At 43.6% G+C, this 23787-nt stretch overlaps 1 protein-coding gene and 1 long non-coding RNA gene across 15 annotated transcripts in view; one reads left to right on the top strand and one right to left on the bottom strand.

Annotated features, from left to right (window-relative positions):
* eya1 (EYA transcriptional coactivator and phosphatase 1) overlaps positions 1-23787 on the top strand; it is a 159215-nt gene that overhangs the window by 48738 nt on the left and 86690 nt on the right. For 8 of the 14 annotated variants that reach the window (XM_055882161.1, XM_055882167.1, XM_055882162.1 and 5 more), the window contains 4 exons: positions 7698-7780; positions 9370-9643; positions 10349-10491; positions 12885-12968. In XM_055882161.1, the coding sequence (XP_055738136.1) occupies positions 7698-7780; positions 9370-9643; positions 10349-10491; positions 12885-12968 (584 nt within the window). The remainder of the gene's footprint in view (positions 1-7697; positions 7781-9369; positions 9644-10348; positions 10492-12884; positions 12969-23787) is intronic. The other 6 variants (XM_055882169.1, XM_055882164.1, XM_055882171.1 and 3 more) reach the window with 1 other exon arrangement.
* LOC129823256 (uncharacterized) lies at positions 923-4959 on the bottom strand. The gene is made up of 2 exons (XR_008754617.1): positions 4686-4959; positions 923-1279 (listed from the first exon to the last, which is right to left on the bottom strand). It is a non-coding gene; the product is annotated as an uncharacterized LOC129823256 (long non-coding RNA).

Below are 23787 nucleotides of genomic sequence, written 5' to 3'. Positions count from 1 at the left end.
TGCAGTCTATTCTACTCTGCCTTTTAAAGGAAGCCCATCTGGACTTGATAGGCTATTCCCAAGTGGGGCACATGAACTTCTGCCACAAATATTGTGCACTGATGATAGACATGGCCCTTGGCTAGGGGACTGATCAACCAGAGCAAATGGACTTCAATTGTAGGGTCCAGAAGGCAGGAGAGAGAGGGGGAGGGAGGGAAAGAAAGAGGGATGGTGTCTGGTCTTGAGTGAGTGAGCTAACTGGAGCAGGACCGGGGGAGGGAGAGAAAACATGCCCCCCGGGGAACCGCAGGCACCCCCACCAGCCCCCCTGCCTGGGCCCTCTCTAGTGGGGCATGCAGGGGTTCAGAAGGCACCCCCCACAACCTGCCTTACCTACCCCCCTGCCTGGGTTCTCTCTAGTGGGGCAAGCAGGGGTTCAGAAGGCAGCCCCCCAGCCTGGGCCCTCTCTAGTGGGGCAAGCAGGGGTTTAGAAGGCAGCCCCCCAGCCTGGGCCCTCTCTAGTGGGGCAAGCAGGGGTTCAGAAGGCAGCCCCCCAGCCTGGGCCCTCTCTAGTGGGGCAAGCAGGGGTTCAGAAGGCACCCCCCACAACCTGCCTTACCTACCTCCAGCCTGGTCCCTCTCTAGTGGGGCAAGCAGGGGGAATGGTAGTAGGTCCCAGCATACCGGTTTGTGACAAAAACTTCAACGCTTCTGGGTTTTTCACGCTCAACAGTTTCCCATGTGTATCAAGAATGGTGGGAAGCATTGGAGTCAACATGGGCTAGAATCCCTGTGGAACACTTTCAACACCTTGTAGAGTTGAGAATTTAGGCTGTTCTGAGGGCAAAAGGTCAGTTGCAACTCAGTATTAGGAAGGTGTCCTTAATGTTTTGTACACTCAGTGTATGTACAGTACCAGTCAAAAGTTTGGACACACCTACTCATTCAAGGATCTTTCTTTATTTTGACTATTTTCTACATTGTAGAATAATAGATGAAGACATCAAAACTATGAAATAACACACATGGAATCATGTAGTAACCAAAACTGTGTTAAAGACACCTGTTGCCTTGATGACAGCTTTGCACATTCTTGGCATTCTCTCAACCAGCTTCACCTGGATTGCTTTTCCAACAGTCTTGGAGTTCCCACATATGCTGAGCACTTGTTGGCTGCTTCCCTCTGCGCTCCAACTCAGGTGATTGTGGAGGCCAGGTCATCTGATGCAGCACTCCACCACTCTCCTTCTTGGTGAAATAGCTCTTACACAGCCTGGAGGTGTGTTGGGTCATTGTCCTGTTGAAAAACAAATAATAATCTCACTAAGCAGAAACCAGATGGGATGGTGTTTCACTGCAGAATGCTGTTGTAGCCATGCTGGTTATGTGTGCCTTGAATTCAAAATAAATCACTGACAGTGTCACCAGCAAAGCACCCCCAAACCATCACATCCTCCTCCTCCATGCTTCAGGGTGGGAACCAAACATGCGGAATATCATCCGTTCACCTACTCTGTGTCTCACAAAGACAGCGGTTGGAATCAAAAATCTGTAATTTGGAATCATCAGACCGAAGGACAGATTTTCACTGGTCTAATGTCCATTGCTCGTGTTTCTTGACCCAAGCAAGTCTCTTCTTCTTAATGGTGTCCTTTAATAGGGGTTTCTTTGCAGTAATTCAACCATGAAGGCCTGATTCACACAGTCTCCTCTGAATTGTTGATGTTGAGATGTGTCTGTTACTTGAACTCTGTGAAGCCTTTATTTGGATTGCAATCTGAGGTGCAGTTAAATCTAATGAACTTATCCTCTGCAGCAGAGGTAATTCTGGGTCTTCCTTTCATGTGGCGGTCCTCATGAGAGTTAGTTTCATCATATCTTTTGATGGTTTTTGCGACTGCACTTGAAGACACTTTCAGAGTTCTTGAAATTTTCCAGATTCACTGACATTCATGTCTTAAAGTAATGATGGACTCTTTCCTTATTTGAGCTGTTCTTGCCATAATATAGACTTGGTCTTTTACCAAATAGGGCTAATTTCTGTATATCACACCTACCTTGTCAGAACACAACTGATTAGCTGAAATACATTAAGAAGGAAACAAATTCCACAAATTAACTTTCAACAAGGCACACCTGTTGATTGAAATGCATTCCAGGTGACTACCTCATGAAGCTGGTTGAGAGAATGCCAAGAGTGTGCAAAGCTGTCATCAAGGCAAGGGGTGGCTACTTTGAAGAATCTCAAAAAATAAAATATATTTAGATATGTTTAACACTTTTTTGGTTACTACATGATTCCATATGTGTTATTTCATAGTTTTGAATGTCTTCACTATTATTCACACTATTATGTGTAGAAAATAGTCAAAATAAAGAAAAACCCTTGAATAAGTAGGTGTGTCTAAACTTTTGACTGGTACCGAATGGCGGAAGTTTACATACACTTAGGTTGGAGTCATTAAAACTCGTTTTTAAACCACTCCACAAATTTCTTGTTAACAAACTATAATTTTGGCAAATCGGTTAGGACATCTACTTTGTGCATGACACAAGTCATTTTTTCAACAATTGTTTACAGACAGATTATTTCACTTATAATTCACTGTATCACAATTCCAGTGGGTCAGAAGTTAACATACACTAAGTTGACTGTGCCTTTAAACAGCATATACAATTCCAGAAAAGAATGCCATGGCTTTAGAAGCTTCTGATAGGCTAATTGACATCATTGTATTTCAAGGCCTACCTTCAAACTCAGTGTCTCTTTGCTTGACATCATGGGATAATCAAAAGAAATCAGCCAAGACCTCAGAAACAAATTGTAGACCTCCACAAGTCTGGTTTATCCTTGGGAGCAATTTCCAAACGCCTGAAGGTACCACGTTCATCTGTACAAACAATAGTACGCAAGTATAAACACCATAGGACCACGCAGCCGTCATACCGCTCAGGAAGGAGACGCGTTCTGTCTCCTAGAGATGAAGGTACTTTGGTGCGAGAAGTGCAAATCAATCCCAGAACAACAGCAAAGGACCTTGTGAAGATGCTGGAGGAAACAGTTGCAAAAGTATCTATAGCCACAGTAAAACAAGTCCTATATCGACATAACCTGAAAGGCCGCTCAGCAAGGAAGAAGCCACTGCTCCAAAACCACCAGAAAAAAGCAAGACTACAGTTTGCAACTGCACATGGGGACAAAGATCGTACTTTTTGGAGAAATGTCCTGCGGTCTGATGAAAAAAACAACAACTGTTTGGCCACAATGACCATCGTTGTGTTTGGAGGAAAAAAGGGAGGCTAGCAACCCGAAGAACACCATCCCAACCATGAAGCATGGTGGTGGCAGCATCATGTTGTGGGGGTGCTTTACTGCAGGAGGGACTGGTGCACTTCACAAAATAGATGGCATCATGAGGGAGTAAAATGATGTGGATATATTGAAGCAACATCTCAAGACATCAGTCAGGAAGTTAAAACTTGGTCGCAAATGGGTCTTCCAAATGGACAATGACCCCAAGCATACTACCAAAGTTATGGCAAAATTGGCTTAAGGACAACATAGTCAGGGTATTGGAGTGGCCTTCACAAAGCCCTGACCTCAATCCTATAGAAAATGTGTGGGCAGAAAAAGCATGTGCGAGAAAGGAGGCCTACAAACCTGACTCAGTTACACCAGCTCTGTCAGAAGGAATTGGCCAAAATTCACCAAACTTATTGTTGGAAGCTTGTGGAAGGCTACCCGAAACGTTTGACCCAAGTTAAACAATTTAAAGGCAATGCTACCAAATACTAATTGAGTGTATGTAAACTTCTGACCCACTGGGAATGTGATGGAAAAAAATTAAAGCTGAAATAAATAATTCTCTCTACAATTATTCTGACATTTCACATTCTTAAAATAAAGTGGTGATCCTAACTGACCTAAAACAGAGGGAATTTTTACTCTGATTAATTGTCAGGAATTGTGAAAAACTGAGTTTAAATGTATTTGGCTAAAGTGTATGTAAACTTCCGACTTCAACTGGATCTCTGCTGAGTCTGGTCCAGTCCTGAATTGCACCCTATTCCCTATTTAGTACACTATTGACCAGGGCTCCTGTTAAAAGTAGTGCACAGTGTAGGGAATAGGGTGCCCATTGGGACGTACTTCTCTGATCTCCAGGGTGCAGCTACTCCTGCTGTTGACATGAGAGTACAGGTGTAGTGAGGGAGGGAAGGAAGGAGGGAGGGAGAGTGTAGAGAGGAGTCATGCCCTGTGGCCTCGTCTCCTGTCCTCTCTTCATCCCTCTCTCCCAGGGCAGGAAGACAGCAAGCCCTATAACTCATGTCATGTATATTATTAAGCCATTAGATCCTATCAGCTCGTCTTTGAATGATTGAATTAGCCCTAGAGGTGGTTCTTTCAAAGCAGTGAAGAGAAGACATATTCTACATATTCATTAGCAGGATGTCAGACACCCCCTTTCTCTCAATTCAGTGTTCCGTTTAAGGGGATTTTAATGCCGTGGGAAACATATGTTTACATTGCCAAGGCAAGTTAACTAGATAATAAACAAAAAATGAAATAAACAATTACAAATTAACAGTTAGCATTACACTCACAGAAGTTCCAAAAGAATAAAGACATTTCAAATCTCATATTATGTGCAAATAGTTAAAGTACCAAAGGGAAAATAAATAAACATAAATATTGTACTTACAATGGTGTTTGTTCTTCATTAGTTGCCCTTTTCTGGTGGCAACAGGTCACAAATCTTGCTGCTGTGATGGAACACTGTGGTATTTCACCCAGTAGATATGGGAGTTTATCAAATTTGGGTTTGTTTTCAAATTCTTATTGGTTCTATGTAATCTGAGGGAAATATTTGCCATCTCTTTTCCTTCCTCTCTCCCTGCCCTACTTTCTGTAGCCCCCCCCTCCCTCTCCCTCTCTCTCTCCCTCCCCCATTCATCCACCCTTCAGTTGCCCTAACACACAACAGGCTCAGTGTTCAGCCAATTGTGAGGGCCTGAGACGTCCTGCCCCCCCTCCCCCTGTCATTCATCAAGCCAGATCCAATCAGTGATAAGGAAGGAAGAGGACGAAGATAAGGCTACTGTTTGGTTTTGAGTCTCTTCCTCCCTCCCTCCCTCTCTCTCAATTTCAATTACAATTTAAGGGCTTTATTGGCATGGGAAACACCTTATGTTTACATTGCCAAAGCAAGTGAAGTAGATCATAAACAAAAGTGAAATAAACAATAAAAAATAAACAGTAAATATTACACTCACAGTAGTTGTAAAAGAATAAAGACATTTCAAATGTCATATGATGTCTATATGCAATGTTGTAATGATGTGCAAATAGTCACTAATTAAATAGTCATAAATATAGATTAATTTACAATGGTGTTTGTTCTTCATTGGTTGCCCTTTTCTTGTGGCAACAGGTCACAAATCTTGCTGCTGTGATGGCACACTGTGGTATTTCACCCAGTAGATATGGGAGTTTATCAAAATCGGGTTTGTTTTCGAATTCTTTGTGTGTCTGTGTAATCTGAGGGAAATATGTGTCTCTAATATGGTCATACATTTGGCAGGAGGTTAGGAAGTGCAGCTCAGTTTCCACCTCATTTTGTGGGCAGTGTGCACATAGCCTGTCTTCTCTTGAGAGCCAGATCTGCCTACGGCGGCCTTCTCAAAAGCAAGGCTTTGCTTATTGAGTCTGTACATAGTCAAAGCTTTCCTTAAGTTTGCTTTCTCGCTCTCTCTCTCGCTCTCTCTCTCTCTCTCTCTTTCTCTCTCTCTCTCTCTCTCTCTCTCTCTCTCTCTCTCTGTCTCTCTCTTTCTCTCTCTCTCTCTCTCTGTCTCTCTCTCTCTGTCTCTCTCTGTCTCTCTCTGTCTCTCTCTCTTTCCCCTAGGCCCTCACCGTTGGCTACCTGAAATCATTGTTCCACCAACATCTTTTGTTCACTTGTTCTCTCTTGGTTTTGTTCTCTTGCTCAAAGTAACTAATATTATTGCTCTTCCGTGTTCTATTGTGCCTTGATATTTGGAGGGGTACACTATTATATATCATACACTATATCACACACTATATAATATGTCATACATGATCATATATCATACATTATCATGTTTTATACACTATCATATATCATACACTATCATATATCATACACTATATCACACACTATATAATATGTCATACATGATCATATATCATACATTATCATATTTTATACACTATCGTATATCATACATTATCATATTTTATACACTATCATATATCATACACTATATCACACACTATATAATATGTCATACATGATCATATATAATACATTATCATATTTTATACACTATCATATATCATACATTATCACATATCATACACTAGCATATGTCGAATAGTATCAGACACTATCATACATTATCGTATTTTATACACTATCAAATATCATGCACTATCATACACTATATCACACACCTTTATCATATATCATACACTATCATATATCATACACTATCATATATCATACACTATCATATATCATACACTATCATATATCATACACTATCATATATCATACACTATCATACATCATACACTATCATATATCATACACCATCATATATCATACACTATCATATATCATACACTATCATACATCATACACTATCATATATCATACACTATCATATATCATACACTATCATATATCATACACTATCATATATCATACACTATCATATATCATACACTATCATACACTATCATATATCATACACTATCATATATCATACACTATCATATATCATACACTATCATACACTATCATATATCATACACTATCATATATCATACACTATCATACACTATCATGTATCATACATTATCATATATCATACATTATCATATATCATACACTATCATACACTATCATATATCATACACTATCATACATCATACACTATCATATATCATACACTATCATATATCATACATTATCATATATCATACACTATCATATATCATACACTATCATATATCATACACTATCATATATCATACACTATCATATATCATACACTATCATATATCAGACACTATCATATATCATACACTATCATGTATCATACACTATCATATATCATACACCATCATATATCATACACTATCATATATCATACACTATCATATATCATACACTATCATACACTATCATATATCATACATTATCATATATCATACACTATCATATATCATACACTATCATATATCATACACTATCATACATCATACACTATCATATATCATACACTATCATATATCATACACTATCATATATCATACACTATCATACACTATCATATATCATACACTATCATACACTATCATATATCCTACACTATCATACACTATCATATATCATACACTATCATATATCATACACTATCATATATCATACACTATCATACACCATCATATATCATACACTATCATACACTATCATATATCATACACTATCATATATCATACACTATCATATATCATACACTATCATATATCATACACTATCATATATCATACACTATCATATATCATACACTATCATATATCATACACTATCATACATCATACACTATCATATATCATAGCCAATCATTGAGTTTGTAAGTCATATGTATAACTCCTCAGTGATAGCCGTGTGTTTCCCTGTCCTCTCCAGGTGGCACGTTCACAACCACGTCAGGACTGTACGCAGGAAGCAACTCCCTCACAAACTCAACTGGCTTCAATAGTACACAACAGGTACTGACATATTCTACTGTATTCTAGACAGGTACTGACATATTCTACTGTATTCTAGACAGGTACTGACATATTCTACTGTATTCTAGACAGGTACTGACATATTCTACTGTATTCTAGACAGGTACTAATGTATTCTACTGTATTCTAGACAGGTACTAACATATTCTACTGTATTCTAGACAGGTACTGACATATTCTACTGTATTCTAGACAGGTACTGACATATTCTACTGTATTCTAGACAGGTACTAATGTATTCTACTGTATTCTAGACAGGTACTAACATATTCTACTGTATTCTAGACAGGTACTAACATATTCTACTGTATTCTAGACAGGTACTAACATATTCTACTGTATTCTAGACAGGTACTAACATATTCTACTGTAATCTAGACAGGTACTAACATATTCTACTGTATTCTAGACAGGTACTAACATATTCTACTGTAATCTAGACAGGTACTAACATATTCTACTGTATTCTAGACAGGTACTAACATATTCTACTGTATTCTAGACAGGTACTAACATATTCTACTGTATTCTAGACAGGTACTAACATATTCTACTGTATTCTAGACAGGTACTAACATATTCTACTGTATTCTAGACAGGTACTAACATATTCTACTGTATTCTAGACAGGTACTAACATATTCTACTGTAATCTAGACAGGTACTAACATATTCTACTGTATTCTAGACAGGTACTAACATATTCTACTGTATTCTAGACAGGTACTAACATATTCTACTGTATTCTAGCCTCCTAATACCATGATAGGCATGTTTAGTATCATTGGTTTATATTGATATGCTGTACTCTTGCTAAAATCCTGGGAACCTTGGGATGCGTCCCAAAGTTGACCTGTTCCCTATGTAGTGCACTACTTTTGACCAGAACCCGTAGGGTAGTAGTGTACTACAAAGGGAACATGTACGATACAGTCCAGTTACACTTCACAAGAATCACACGGGAATCAATCACAACGTCTGAAGTGGTGGACACAGGGATTATCCCCTTCTTCTATGGGTCATGCCAGAGGATGAGCATACCAAATGGTACCCTGTACACTATTTACATTAGTACACTACTTTTGACCAGTGCACCCATAAGGCTCTGGTGCACTATGTAGGCAATAGGACGCTTCCCAAAAAATACCAAGACAGATCGCTGTTCAGATGTAGGACACAAGAGACATATGTTTGCATTTATGTTTTTTGGAATCTGCACTGTAAAATAACAAGGGGGCATATCTCACGTTACTAACCGTCTCTCTCTCTCTCTCTCTCTCTGTACCTTTCCACGTGTTCTACCTTTCATCTCTTTCTCTTTCTTTCTCTCTGTCTACCTTTCCGGTCTCTCTCTCGCTCTCTCCATCGATCTCACTCTCTCTCCATTTCTCTCACTCTCTCTCTCTCTCTCTCTCTCTCTCTCTCTCTCTCTCCCCATCCCTTTTACTCTCTCTCTTGCTCTCTCCCTCTCACTCTCTCTCTCTCTCTCTCTCTCTCTCTCTCTCTCTCTACATCCTTACCTCTCTCTTTCCACCCCCATCCTCCCCTCCCCCCCTCTCCGCCTCCAGGACTACCCAAGCTACCCAGCGTTCGGCCAGGGCCAGTACGCCCAGTATTACAACAGTTCTCCCTACACCTCCCCCTATATGACCAGCAACAACACCAGTCCCACCACCCCCTCCACCACAGCCACGTACACCCTCCAGGAGCCCCCCCTGACCAGCCAGGCCCTCACGGACCCCCCAGCAGGTAGGCCCCAGGCCCCCCAGGCCACCCACCCTCCGTCCCCAGGATCAGACGGCTCTGGAGGGGGTGGTTATGATGCCAGGGCCACTCATTATGGTAACCATTACTGGTTTTTTAATAAAATAAACGATATTATTGTAATAAATTGTTTAGAATTTATGATAATCAACGATAATCAAAACCCTCCCTGAATTCTGTTGAAAATATAGAAACTGGTGTTATTGTAGAAATATTTTTTGCGATCATTTTTAAAATTGTTGTTAGCCCTCCCTTTCTAAATGACCCTCTGTAACCCTCTATAAAATAGTATTATCGTATAAAATGTAACTCCAGTTCTTAGAGAGAGAATAAAATATATAATTATAAATATAAATATATAATATAAATCACATTAATGCTTCTTCTGGGAATAAAGGTCTGATGACATCATCATCATCATCAAGTGAAAACTAGAAGAGTTTTAACCAACCGGGTTGCAGCAGAGATGATATACTGTTATTCTCTCTGTCTGTCTGACCCTCTGGAAAACCTTACGACACAAAGTAGCTTGTACTGTATGCAGTTCTCGATATTTAACACACAGACACACAGACACACAGACACACAGACACACAGACACACAGACACACAGACACACAGACACACTTTTACAAGACAAAATGGAGCTGTCCTCTGCTCCCTCCACTCTCCTCAGTCCTGAAGGTACTGAAAATACGGCCATATCTTTTCCCGTTTCCTTCTCTTTATCTTAAACAATCACTTCTTCTTCTTCTCGTTCTCCCTTCCGACCGTTCCATCCAGTCGAGTACAGTACCATCCACAGTCCTTCAACGCCCATTAAAGATTCAGAATCGGATCGATTGCGGCGTGCCTCGGATGGAAAGTCACGTGGCCGAGGGAGACGGAACAACAACCCTTCACCACCGCCGGACTCTGACCTTGAGGTGTGTGTGTGTTTGTGGTGTGTGTGTGTGTGTGTGTGTGTGTGTGTGTGTGTGTGTGTGTGTGTGTGTGTGTGTGTGGGTGTGTGGGTGTGTGGGTGTGTGTGTGTGTGTGTGTGTGTGTGTGTGTGTGTGTGGGTGGGTGGGTGGGTGGGTGTGTGGGTGGGTGGGTGTGTGTGTGTGTGTGTGTGACTCTGACCTTGAGGTGAGCAGTGTGTGTGTGTGTGTGTGTGCGTGTGCGTTCGCCTCACCCTGTCTGAATCACAATAGACTAATCCACCTTCCCCCAACGCCACACGGTTCACACATGAATAAAGTGTTTTATAACGTTAACTTATTATCAGTTACTGAATTGTTTGTTAACTATGAAGATATTTGAACTGTTTCGTTTGTCTTTTCAATGAGTAGTTCACCCGTGTATCGATACGTAGTTTATAGTATTTTCTTGTGTTCATCAACAACGAATTTAGTTCCTGCTTTTACCTAAATAGGTGGAGCTAGAGATCAATCAATCAAGTTTATTTTATATAGCCCTTCGTACATCAGCTAATATCTCAAAGTGCTGTACAGAAACCCAGCCTAAAACCCCAAACAGCAGAGATAAGATGTGTTTCTCTGATAGATGACTGTTGAACATCATGTGTATTACTCCTCTAAAGGGGTTAACCGTCTGATACTCATATGCCCTTAAACATATGGCTAACTATGTATGGGGAAATATGTGGCATATGTGAAAGTAACGTGTTAATTATTAGGTCATAAACATGTGGGTAACCGCCTGTGTATATGAATGCCATAGAGATACCAGCCAAACCATATGTCAAAGTAACGTGTTAATGATTAATCATTATTAATTCATTATTATTGATAAGAGATACATTTCAGAGAGGTTAAGCCTCATTATGATGCTGACATCACAGCATGTTAACAAAGCTAGTTAATTAGTTAGTCACTATTGATTGGGTTAATGTAAAGGGCAGGGGATAGAGGGAAGGAGAGATGGATGGAGGGAGGGATGGATGGAAAGATGGAGGAATAGATGGAGGAATGGATGGAGGAATGGATGGGTGGAGGGAGGGAGGGATGGGTGGAGGGAGGGATGGATGGGTGGAGGGAGGGATGGATGGAGGGAGGGATGGATGGGTGGAGGGAGGGATGGATGGGTGGAGGGAGGGATGGATGGGTGGAGGGAGGGATGGATGGGTGGAGGGAGGGATGGATGGATGGGTGGAGGGAGGGATGGATGGGTGGAGGGAGGGATGGATGGGTGGAGGGAGGGATGGAGGGAGGGAGGGATGGGTGGAGGGAGGGAGGGATGGATGGGTGGAGGGAGGGATGGATGGGTGGAGGGAGGGATGGATGGATGGAGGGAGGGATGGATGGGTGGAGGGAGGGATGGATGGGTGGAGGGAGGGATGGATGGGTGGAGGGATGGGGAGATGGATGGTGGGATGGGGAGATGGAGGGATGGGGAGATGGAGGGATGGGGAGATGGAGGGAGGGATGGATGGGTGGAGGGATGGGGAGATGGATGGTGGGATGGGGAGATGGAGGGATGGGGAGATGGAGGGATGGGGAGATGGAGGGAGGGATGGATGGGTGGAGGGATGGGGAGATGGATGGTGGGATGGGGAGATGGAGGGATGGGGAGATGGAGGGAGGGATGGATGGGTGGAGGGATGGGGAGATGGATGGTGGGATGGGGAGATGAAAGGATGGGGAGATGGAGGGATGAGGAGATGAAGGGAGGGAGGGATGGAGGGAGGGAGGGATGGATGGGTGGAGGGTTGGGGAGATGGATGGTGGGATGGGGAGATGGAGGGATGGGGAGATGGAGGGATGGGGAGATGGAGGGAGGGATGGATGGGTGGAGGGATGGGGAGATGGATGGTGGGATGGGGAGATGGAGGGATGGGGAGATGGAGGGATGGGGAGATGGAGGGAGGGAGGGATGGATGGAGGGAGGGAGGGATGGATGGGTGGAGGGATGGGGAGATGGATGGTGGGATGGGGAGATGGAGGGATGGGGAGATGGAGGGATGGGGAGATGGAGGGATGGGGAGATGGAGGGATGGGGAGATGGAGGGATGGGGAGATGGAGGGATGGGGAGATGGAGGGATGGGGAGATGGAGGGATGGGGTTGTGACAAACAACTGTAGGTAAATGGATCTAGATCCCTGTGGTGCACCAATCCTCCCTCCCTCTGTCTCTCTGTCTCTCTCTCTCTCTCTCTCTCTCTCTCTCTCTCTCTCTCTCTGCTCTCTCTCTCTCTCTCTCTCTCTCTCTCTCTCTCTGTCTCTCTCTCTCTATTGACGGGGCAGATCACATTGCAGGATACAGAGTGCAACCATTGATTTTGCTTTACCCTTTTTGTTTCCCCCCCCTCTCTCTCCAGAGAGTGTTCATCTGGGACTTGGATGAGACCATCATCGTTTTCCATTCCTTGCTCACAGGGTCTTACGCTAACAGATATGGCCGGGTGAGTGACATCACACTCTAGCGTCTAGCAGTATCAAAAACGCACAGAGACACACACACACACACACACACACACACACACACACACACACACACACACAGACACACACACACACACACACACACACACACACACACAGACACACACACACACACACACACACACACACACACACACACACACACACACACACACACACACACAGACACACAGACACACACACACACACACACACAGACACACACACACACAGACACACACACACAGACACACACACATACACACACACACACACACACACACACACACACACACAGACACACAGACACACACACACAGACACACACGTGCATGTGCGTGTGTGTTTTGAAAAGGAGCACGTGGTCGTGTGGACAGAGATATGGAGCGGAACTCAATGTACAGATAATTGTTTTATTTTTTTAATTGGCCCGATGAGGCCTGGTGGAGTATTGTCCTGCAGCTGTCGGTCCAAATGGAACACTAGTCCCTACACCAGGGTTTTTCCCAGACCCCCCCTTGGGAAACCCTGTCCTACACTACATAGTGTGCTATGTAAGGAATATAGTTCCATTTGAGATGTGGCCTCTGTCTAGTGCAGCACCTTGACAGGGTAGGAGTAAGACTGAGAAAACTAGGTTGAAGTGCTAGGTGACGTTGCAGGTTATAACTAGGGGCCCAGGACAGGTTATAACTAGGGGACCAGGACAGGTTATAACTAGGGGACCAGGACAGAACAGGTTATTACTAGGGCACAAAGGACAGAACAGGTTATAGCTAGGGGCCCAAGACAGGTTATAACTAGGGGCCCAAGACAGGTTATAACTAGGGGCCCAAGACAGGTTATAACTAGGGGCCCAAGACAGGTTATAACTAGGGGCCCAGGACAGGTTATAACTAGGGGATCAGGACAGAACAGGTTATAACTAGGGGCCCAGGACAGAACAGGTTATAACTAGGGGCCCAGGACAGGTTATAACTAGGGGATCAGGACAGAACAGGTTATAACTAGGGGCCCAGGACAGAACAGGTTATAACTAGGGGCCCAGGACAGAACAGGTTATAACTAGGGGCCCAGGACAGGTTATAACTAGGGGCCCAGGACAGAACAGGTTATAACTAGGGGCCCAGGACAGAACAGGTTATAACTAGGGGACCAGGACAGGTTATAACTAGGGGCCCAGGACAGGTTATAACTAGGGGCCCAGGACAGAACAGGTTATAACTAGGGGCTCAGGACAGAATAGGTTATTACTAGGGGCCCAGGACAGAACAGGTTATAACTAGGGACCCAGGACAGAACAGGTTATAACTAAGGGCCCAGGACAGGTTATTACTAGGGGCCCAGAACAGGTTATAACTAGGGGCCCAGGACAGAACAGGTTATAACTAGGGGCCCAGGACAGAACAGGTTAAAACTAGGGGCCCAGGACAGAACAGGTTATAACTAGGGGACCAGGACAGAACAGGTTATAACTAGGGGCCAGGACAGAACAGGTTATAACTAGGGGCCCAGGGCAGGTTATAACTAGGGGCCCAGGACAGAACAGGTTATAACTAGGGGCGCAGGACAGAACAGGTTATAACTAGGGGCCCAGGACAGGTTATAACTAGGGGCCCAGGACAGAACAGGTTATAACTAGGGGCCCAGGACAGAATAGGTTATTACTAGGGGCCCAGGACAGAATAGGTTATTACTAGGGGCCCGGGACAGAACAGGTTATAACTAGGGGCCCAGGACAGAAAAGGTTATAGCTAGGGGCCCAGGACAGAACAGGTTATAACTAGGGGACCAGGACAGGACAGGTTATAACTAGGTGCCCAGAACAGGTTATAACTAGGGGACCAGGACAGAACAGGTTATAACTAGGGGCCCAGAACAGGTTATAACTAGGGGACCAGGACAGAACAGGTTATAACTAGGGGCCCAGGACAGAACAGGTTATAACTAGGGGCCCAGGACAGAAAAGGTTATAGCTAGGGGCCCAGGACAGAACAGGTTATAACTAGGGGACCAGGACAGGACAGGTTATAACTAGGGGCCCAGAACAGGTTATAACTAGGGGACCAGGACAGAACAGGTTATAACTAGGGGCCCAGAACAGGTTATAACTAGGGGACCAGGACAGAACAGGTTATAACTAGGGGCCCAGGACAGAACAGGTTATAACTAGGGGACCAGGACAGGTTATAACTAGGGGCCCAGGACAGAACAGGTTATAACTAGGGGCCCAGGACAGAACAGGTTATAACTAGGGGACCAGGACAGAACACGTTATAACCAGGGGCCCAGGACAGAACAGGTTATACCTAGGGGACCAGGACAGAACAGGTTATAACTAGGGGCCCAGGACAGAACAGGTTATAACTAGGGGACCAGGACAGAACAGGTTATAACTAGGGGACCAGGACAGAACAGGTTATAACCAGGGGCCCAGGACAGAACAGGTTATAACTAGGGGCCCAGGACAGAACAGGTTATAACTAGGGGCCCAGGACAGAACAGGTTATAACTAGGGGCCCAGGGCAGAACAGGTTATAACTAGGGGCCCAGGGCAGGTTATAACTAGTGGCCCAGGACAGAACAGGTTATAACTAGGGGCCCAGAACAGAACAGGTTATAACTAGGGGCCCATGACAGAACAGGTTATAACTAGGGGCCCAGGACAGGTTATTACTAGGGGCCCAGAACAGAACAGGTTATAACTAGGGGCCCAGGACAGAACAGGTTATAACTAGGGGCCCATCACAGAACAGGTTATAACTAGGGGCCCATGACAGAACAGGTTATAACCAGGGGCCCAGGACAGAACAGGTTATAACTAGGGGACCAGGACAGAACAGGTTATAACTAGGGGACCAGGACAGAACAGGTTATAACTAGGGGCCCAGGACAGAACAGGTTATAACTAGGGGCCCAGGACAGAACAGGTTATAGCTAGGGGCCCAGGACAGAACAGGTTATAAGTAGGGGCCCAGGACAGAACAGGTTATAACTAGGGGCCCAGGACAGAACAGGTTATAACTAGGGGCCCAGGACAGAACAGGTTATAACTAGGGGCCCAGAACAGGTTATAACTAGGGGACCAGGACAGAACAGGTTATAACTAGGGGCCCAAGACAGAACAGGTTATAACTAGGGGCCCAGGACAGAAAAGGTTATAGCTAGGGGCCCAGGACAGAACAGGTTATAACTAGGGGACCAGGACAGGACAGGTTATAACTAGGGGCCCAGAACAGGTTATAACTAGGGGACCAGGACAGAACAGGTTATAACTAGGGGCCCAGAACAGAACAGGTTATAACTAGGGGACCAGGACAGGTTATAACTAGGGGCCCAGGACAGAACAGGTTATAACTAGGGGCCCAGGACAGAACAGGTTATAACTAGGGGACCAGGACAGAACACGTTATAACCAGGGGCCCAGGACAGAACAGGTTATAACTAGGGGACCAGGACAGAACAGGTTATAACTAGGGGCCCAGGACAGAACAGGTTATAACTAGGGGACCAGGACAGAACAGGTTATAACTAGGGGACCAGGACAGAACAGGTTATAACTAGGGGCCCAGGACAGAACAGGTTATAACTAGGGGCCCAGGGCAGGTTATAACTAGTGGCCCAGGACAGAACAGGTTATAACTAGGGGCCCAGAACAGAACAGGTTATAACTAGGGGCCCATGACAGAACAGGTTATAACTAGGGGCCCAGGACAGGTTATTACTAGGGGCCCAGAACAGAACAGGTTATAACTAGGGGCCCAGGACAGAACAGGTTATAACTAGGGGCCCATCACAGAACAGGTTATAACTAGGGGCCCATGACAGAACAGGTTATAACCAGGGGCCCAGGACAGAACAGGTTATAACTAGGGGACCAGGACAGAACAGGTTATAACTAGGGGACCAGGACAGAACAGGTTATAACTAGGGGCCCAGGACAGAACAGGTTATAACTAGGGGCCCAGGACAGAACAGGTTATAACTAGGGGCCCAGGACAGAACAGGTTATAGCTAGAGGTCCAGGACAGAACAGGTTATAACTAGGGGCCCAGGACAGAACAGGTTATAGCTAGAGGTCCAGGACAGAACAGCTTATAACTAGAGGCCCAGGACAGAACAGGTTATAACTAGGGGCCCAGGACAGAACAGGTTATAGCTAGGGGCCCAGGACAGAACAGGTTATAACTAGGGGCCCAGGACAGGTTATAACCAGGGGCCCAGGACAGAACAGGTTATAACTAGGGGACCAGGACAGGTTATAACTAGGGGACCAGGACAGGTTATAACTAGGGGACCAGGACAGGTTATAACTAGGGGCCCAGGACAGAACAGGTTATAACTAGGGGCCCAGAACAGAACAGGTTATAACTAGGGGCCCAGGACAGAACAGGTTATAACTAGGGGCCCAGGACAGAACAGGTTATAGCTAGAGGTCCAGGACAGAACAGCTTATAACTAGAGGCCCAGGACAGAACAGGTTATAACTAGGGGCCCAGGACAGAACAGGTTATAGCTAGGGGCCCAGGACAGAACAGGTTATAACTAGGGGCCCAGGACAGGTTATAACCAGGGGCCCAGGACAGAACAGGTTATAACTAGGGGACCAGGACAGGTTATAACTAGGGGACCAGGACAGGTTATAACTAGGGGACCAGGACAGGTTATAACTAGGGGCCCAGGACAGAACAGGTTATAACTAGGGGCCCAGAACAGAACAGGTTATAACTAGGGGCCCAGGACATAACAGGTTATAACTAGGGGACCAGGACAGGTTATAGCTAGGGGCCCAGGACAGGTTATAACTAGGGGACCAGAACAGAACAGGTTATAGCTAGAGGTCCAGGACAGAACAGGTTATAACTAGGGGCCCAGGACAGAACAGGTTATAACTAGGGGCCCAGGACAGAACAGGTTATAACTAGGGGCCCAGGACAGGTTATAACTAGGGGCCCAGGACAGGTTATAACTAGAGGTCCAGGACAGAACAGGTTATAACTAGGGGTCCAGGACAGAACAGGTTATAACTAGGGGTCCAGGACAGAACAGGTTATAACTAGGGGCCCAGGACAGGTTATTACCAGGGGTCCAGGACAGAACAGCTGTACTGTGGACTCATCATCAGTGTACATTTCTCCTTCAGAAAGACACATTGTTGTTGAATGAATGAATTGCTCCTCCATCCACCTGTTTTCATGGATCCATGTCCCGGGAGAAGCCTGGCCACCCGATGTAATTAGCTTTAACTTGATAGGAACGTCTGTCTGGAGAGAGGACAGGACTAGACTGGTGCGTTTCTTATTCCTTGCCCTCTCCTGCAGTCAAACTGGTGGCCTCATGGGTGGAATTTTATTCATATTTTTCATAATTAATCAACATGATCAAAATTAAAAAGCCAAAAATCCGGTGTTTCTATGTCAAACAGTTTTGTTATATTTCAGTCTTCTGTGATGTATATATAAAGTGTAATATTGGGATGTAAACTCAACATGTAATAGTTGTAAACTCTATATCTGACATGGTACAGGTGTCTTCTTTATTCAAGCCCATAATCATGTGTGTGAGGTGGATACTTTAGTTTCAAAGTAGATTTTTTGTTTCAGATTACCCAGAATCACTCTGTGTGACCCTGATTTAGCCCACTGCAGTTAAAAAAGATTAAAAGTCTAAGACTTAATTGTCAAAGAGTAAATCCCTGAAATCTAACATTAAAATCATATGATCAATTTAATAATGTTGTTTTTATCAGTAGTAAACATTGGTCATATATCAAATTAAGTTTCTGCTTTGGATATCGCTGTATGTTGTATTTGGAGAGATATTTAGTTGACAGTGGGCATGGCTATGGTCTACATATAAAGAAGACACTGTACTGTAAGTTGTTCTTAATTAAATTGTCGTCTCTAAATATAAGCTTTCAAAACAAACCGTTTGGGAAATATATCTCCAAAGTGATATCATTGGTTTATTATAACTCTCCATACGAACATTAGCTATACTACTGTATATAGTATATACCCGTTTTAATTATATCTTTATTATGACAACGGCAATTATCTTAGTTCAAATGTAAAAATAAAAAAAAGAATTAAAAAAATACTTCATCCGCCCATCCACCTAAATATCTCCACGTCTATTTGTTTGTATAAAATTATACCCGGCTTCTTGGTTCGTATTATGTCTAAGAATTCCCATCTTTCGTCTGGGTTTGTTTTCGGGGTTTGTTCTTGGTTTGGTTGGAGTTCTTCTCCTCTGTTCTCTTCTTTTAAAGTCAGAAGATGACATATTGGTTCTCATGGGTCAGAGAGTGTGCATGGCTCGTCGCGGCCCGCGCTCTGGGACTTTGTTCTGCTATGAGGGCGGATACATCCCAAATGGCAACCCGTGCCCTAGCTAGTGCACTACTTTTGACCAGAGCTCTGGTATAGGAAAATAGGGTGCCATTTGGAACGTAGATGGGGTGTTTGAAGGGGGCACTGTTTTGTTTTGGGGGTGAAAGAGGGCTGCCCCGTGACCTAAGATGTTTATTTACTTTATCCTTAGCCGTGCATGCTGGGTAAAGAGAGAGCGGCTTAGGGAGCCGAGGACACACACACACACACACACACACACACACACACACACACACACACACACACACACACACACACACACACACACACACACTCTGGGTCGCTGTGGTGCCTCACTGAAACAGGAAACAATGCTGACTCCATAAGGACCTTCCACTCTTAGTCAATCTAGGATCTGACACACCTCTCTCTACCTCTCTCTCTCTCTCTCTCTCTCTCTCTCTCTCTCTCTCTCTCTACCGCTCTCTCTCTCTCTGTCTCTCTCTCTCTCTCTATGTCTCTCTCTGTCTCTCTCTCTCTCTCTCTCTCTCTCTCTCTCTCTCTCTCTCTCTCTCTCTCTCTCTCTCTCTTTCGCTGTCTTTGTCTTTCTGTCTCTCTCTCTTTCTTCCTCTTTCAGTTTCTCCCTCTCTGTTTTGTTGTTAATATTATCAAATCTCACAGAGGGAAATAATAGAAAGTAATCATAGATGTATAGACTAGCTGAAAACTACCACATCATAGATGATAGATCTGTAAAAACTACATGTGAACTACCTAACAACATAAGGCAAGGCAGATCCATTCTCCAACCCACCCTTTATACTGTCTTCATCTGAGTGGCATAGACAAATCGTTTCCCCTCTTTCCCCTAGCTGTTGAGCAGGGCCTATAAATAGAGACACACACACACACACACACACACACACACACACACACACACACACACACACACACACACACACACACACACACACACACACACACACACACACACACTGCTGTGCTTATCAGTTCTCCTAATTGGCATCAAGGCAGCTCTGGCCCATGAAACTGATGTCTGAGGCCATCTGTGGATGGGGTACAGCTTTAAGGGGATAGGGTGTGGGGTCGAGGGGGGGTTAGGTGGGGGTTGGGGGGACTTGGCGCCCCTGTTGATAGTTCTGACGACCAGGGACAGGTGGTGTAATGGGGCTGCGGCTGTAGCAGTGACAACAGTGGGTCTCCTGGCCTGTCTTAACTCCCTTTGCCTCGCTGACTGACTGACTGTTTAGGTTTAATTGGAGAGGATTCACTGGCCCCGGCCCGGACGGAGAGAGAGAGAAGCACTTTACCCCCACCCTATTTTCCCACCAACGTCCCCTGTCCATTTGTGAGACTAAATCACTTCAACTATTCCAGAGGTGGAAGAGAAAGGGAATGAGGGAGGAGGGGAGGGGACACAGACTAATTATTTTTTGATGAATTCTGACTGAAAGATTGATTCGAACTGGGGGGTTTGGAAAGAAAAAAAAGATAGCCACCCAAAGAGTGGAGAACATTAAGTTCTTCTTGTGTGGTTTCAGTGAAGACATTACCGTTGTGGGGCGTTGTGATGCATTGTGGGGTGTGACAGGTAATCAGTGCAAAGCTCAGGTGTGTCTTTAGGTGGTTTAACTCTTTAATCCCTCCCTCTGGTCCTCACACGCAAGAACACACACGCACGCACGCACACACACACACACACACACACACACACACACACACACACACACACACACACACACACACACACACACACACACACACACACACACACACACACTGGTCTCGTAGCATTCGGCTGGTAAGCCTGCAACACACGGAGACCTTCCCACAACTAGCTATAGTCTCTGTGCCGTTGTTACTGCTGATTAGAAATGGAAGACTTTAAACAATAGAATAAAGTACATTATGAAGTAATTGATTATATCAAAGTTTACAATGTAACCAAGCTTAGAGTAAGACACGAAAATACTATTATTAAAGAAAGAGCAAGAGAGAGAGAGAGACTTAAAGGAATATACGATTTCTCTGTGGCTTTTTTGCCAAGATACTGGTGAAATGTAGAAAATGATTTATGTATTTTAGGCGACGTATTCAGTGAAAACCGTGCGACAACGTTTTAACCCAGGCGTTGTCCACTAGTGGACACGGACAAACACGTCTCGTCAGAAACAGACGCAGCTTTGAGATTTAACCGAGGCGCTGTCCACTAGTGGACACGGATAAACACGTCTCGTCAGAAACAGACGCAGCTTTGAGAAAGACTTAAGATTTAAGGTTGAAAAGCATTGACTTTTTAAATGAATACTGTAGGACAGCACCTACTGTTAGATATTAGAATCATATATATATTGATCCTTCTGGGAAACACTATCATCTTTTCTCTTTTTTGTGATAATGCATTTTTCCTCAATTTGTCTGGAGATGCTTTGCATTCGTTGCTGTCTGGTTTGAAAGGGGGAAAAAGCCCATTGTCACAGGTTCATTAACTATTTAGAGCCCAGGTCTCTCTTCTCTCCGTATTATCTTACAGGCAGACAGGGCCGTCCATATCACCGTTACAGATAATATTACATTACAGAGGCGGAAAGAGGAGGGGGGGGGGGGAAACACAATTTAGAATTAAGTGAAAAATTGCAATTATGTCTAAGATGTGGTGTATCAATATTATTTTTGCTTGAGAAGCACTCAGCTAGTATTAAAATGTATTTTTGAGGATAGAGATATTCTTTTTTTGTGCCTCGTTATCTTGATTACAAAAAATAACACAATTAAATGATCGCAATTTATTTTGGGTAATTGTTAGATCAAATAACTATTCACTTTATGTTAAGTTCTTCCAATGGTTTAGAAGGGAAACTTCGGGGGGGGGGGGGGGGGGGGGGGGGGGCAGTTGGTTGAAGTGTGTGGTGTGTGTGTGTGTGTGTGTGTGTGTGTGTGTGTGTGTGTGTGTGTGTGTGTGTGTGTGTGTGTGTGTGTGTGTGTGTGTGTCTGTGTGTCTGTGTGTCTGTGTGTGTGACTGTGTGTGTGTCTGTGTGTGTGTGTGTGTGTGTGTGTGTGTGTGTGTTTTACTGCAGCCAGCTAGATGACGCATCGACACAAGTATGTTTAGAATGGAGTATTTACGATAAGGTTACGACCCTGTCCTCGTCTATATCGCTCACCCCGCATCTAAGACGAGTTGCGCTGTTACTACCTTAATGAAACTCTCCCTCCTCTCTGCCTGGCCGTTCCGGAGGTTATTCTAGTCCCTCTTTAAGGTCGTAAAACAAAAGCAGAACTTTCTTTTAAATCTCTAGAATTTCTTCTTCTCTTTATGGGGTCGTAGTGTTCTGGAATTTAGGAGAATTCCAATGGTGTTAAAGTGTCGATATTTGACGAGACGAATCATCATCAATCATCATCAAATACAGGTTCAGAAATGTTGGTAAATTAGGTTTTATTGTTTAAAGAAATTATGAAAGAGATTGGTGTGTGTTTTTTTTATATCTAATTATGGCATGGGGTTGTTCAAAGACAGACATGTATTTGTTTAAAATCTTATCATTTTATGGTTTCATTTTAGAGAGAAAAATAATTATGTTTTGTAGCTAAATGCTATATATGCTATTTAGGTTCCTGAGTGGCGCAGCGGTCTAAGGCACAGAGCGGGAGTTCCATAGGGTGGCGCACAATTGGCCCAGCGTCGTCCGGGTTAGGGGAGGGTTTGGCCCAGCGTCGTCCGGGTTAGGGGAGGATTTGGCCGGGGCAGGCTGTCATTGTAAAATAAGAATCTGTTCTTAACTGACTTGCCTAGTTAAATAAAGGTAAAATAAAATAAATTAAAACATATATCTGCCTCATTCTCAGGTAAATAAGTAGTACTGCTAGGTTTCACACCGTCCAGTGTAATAAAAAACGACATTTTGAATAAATATCTGTACAAATTATGCGTTTGTGAAATCAATATTTAAAAAATAATAATAATGATTATAACTTAATTCAGTAATATGTGATCTGTACGTAAAACATTTACATTGGACATTTTAGTAATTTAGCAGATGCTCTTATACAGAGTTACAGTAATTATTTTCGGATAGCTAGGTGAGACAACCACATATCACAGGCAAATATACAGTATAAAATATACAGTATAAAATATACAGGATCAAATATACAGGATCAAATATACAGGATCAAATATACCGGATCAAATATATAGGATCAAATATACAGGATCAAATATATAGGAACAAATATACAGGATCAAATATACAGGATCAAATATACAGGATCAAATATACCGGATCAAATATATATAGGATCAAATATACAGGATCAAATATACAGGATCAAATATACAGGATCAAATATACAGGATCAAATATACAGGATCAAATATACAGTATAAAATATACAGGATCAAATATACAGGATCAAATATACAGGATCAAATATACAGGATCAA

Source organism: Salvelinus fontinalis, chromosome 25 (genome assembly GCF_029448725.1).
Source record: "Salvelinus fontinalis isolate EN_2023a chromosome 25, ASM2944872v1, whole genome shotgun sequence".
Taxonomy (NCBI): Eukaryota; Metazoa; Chordata; class Actinopteri; order Salmoniformes; family Salmonidae; genus Salvelinus; species Salvelinus fontinalis.
This window is presented reverse-complemented; position numbering and strand designations above follow the sequence as displayed.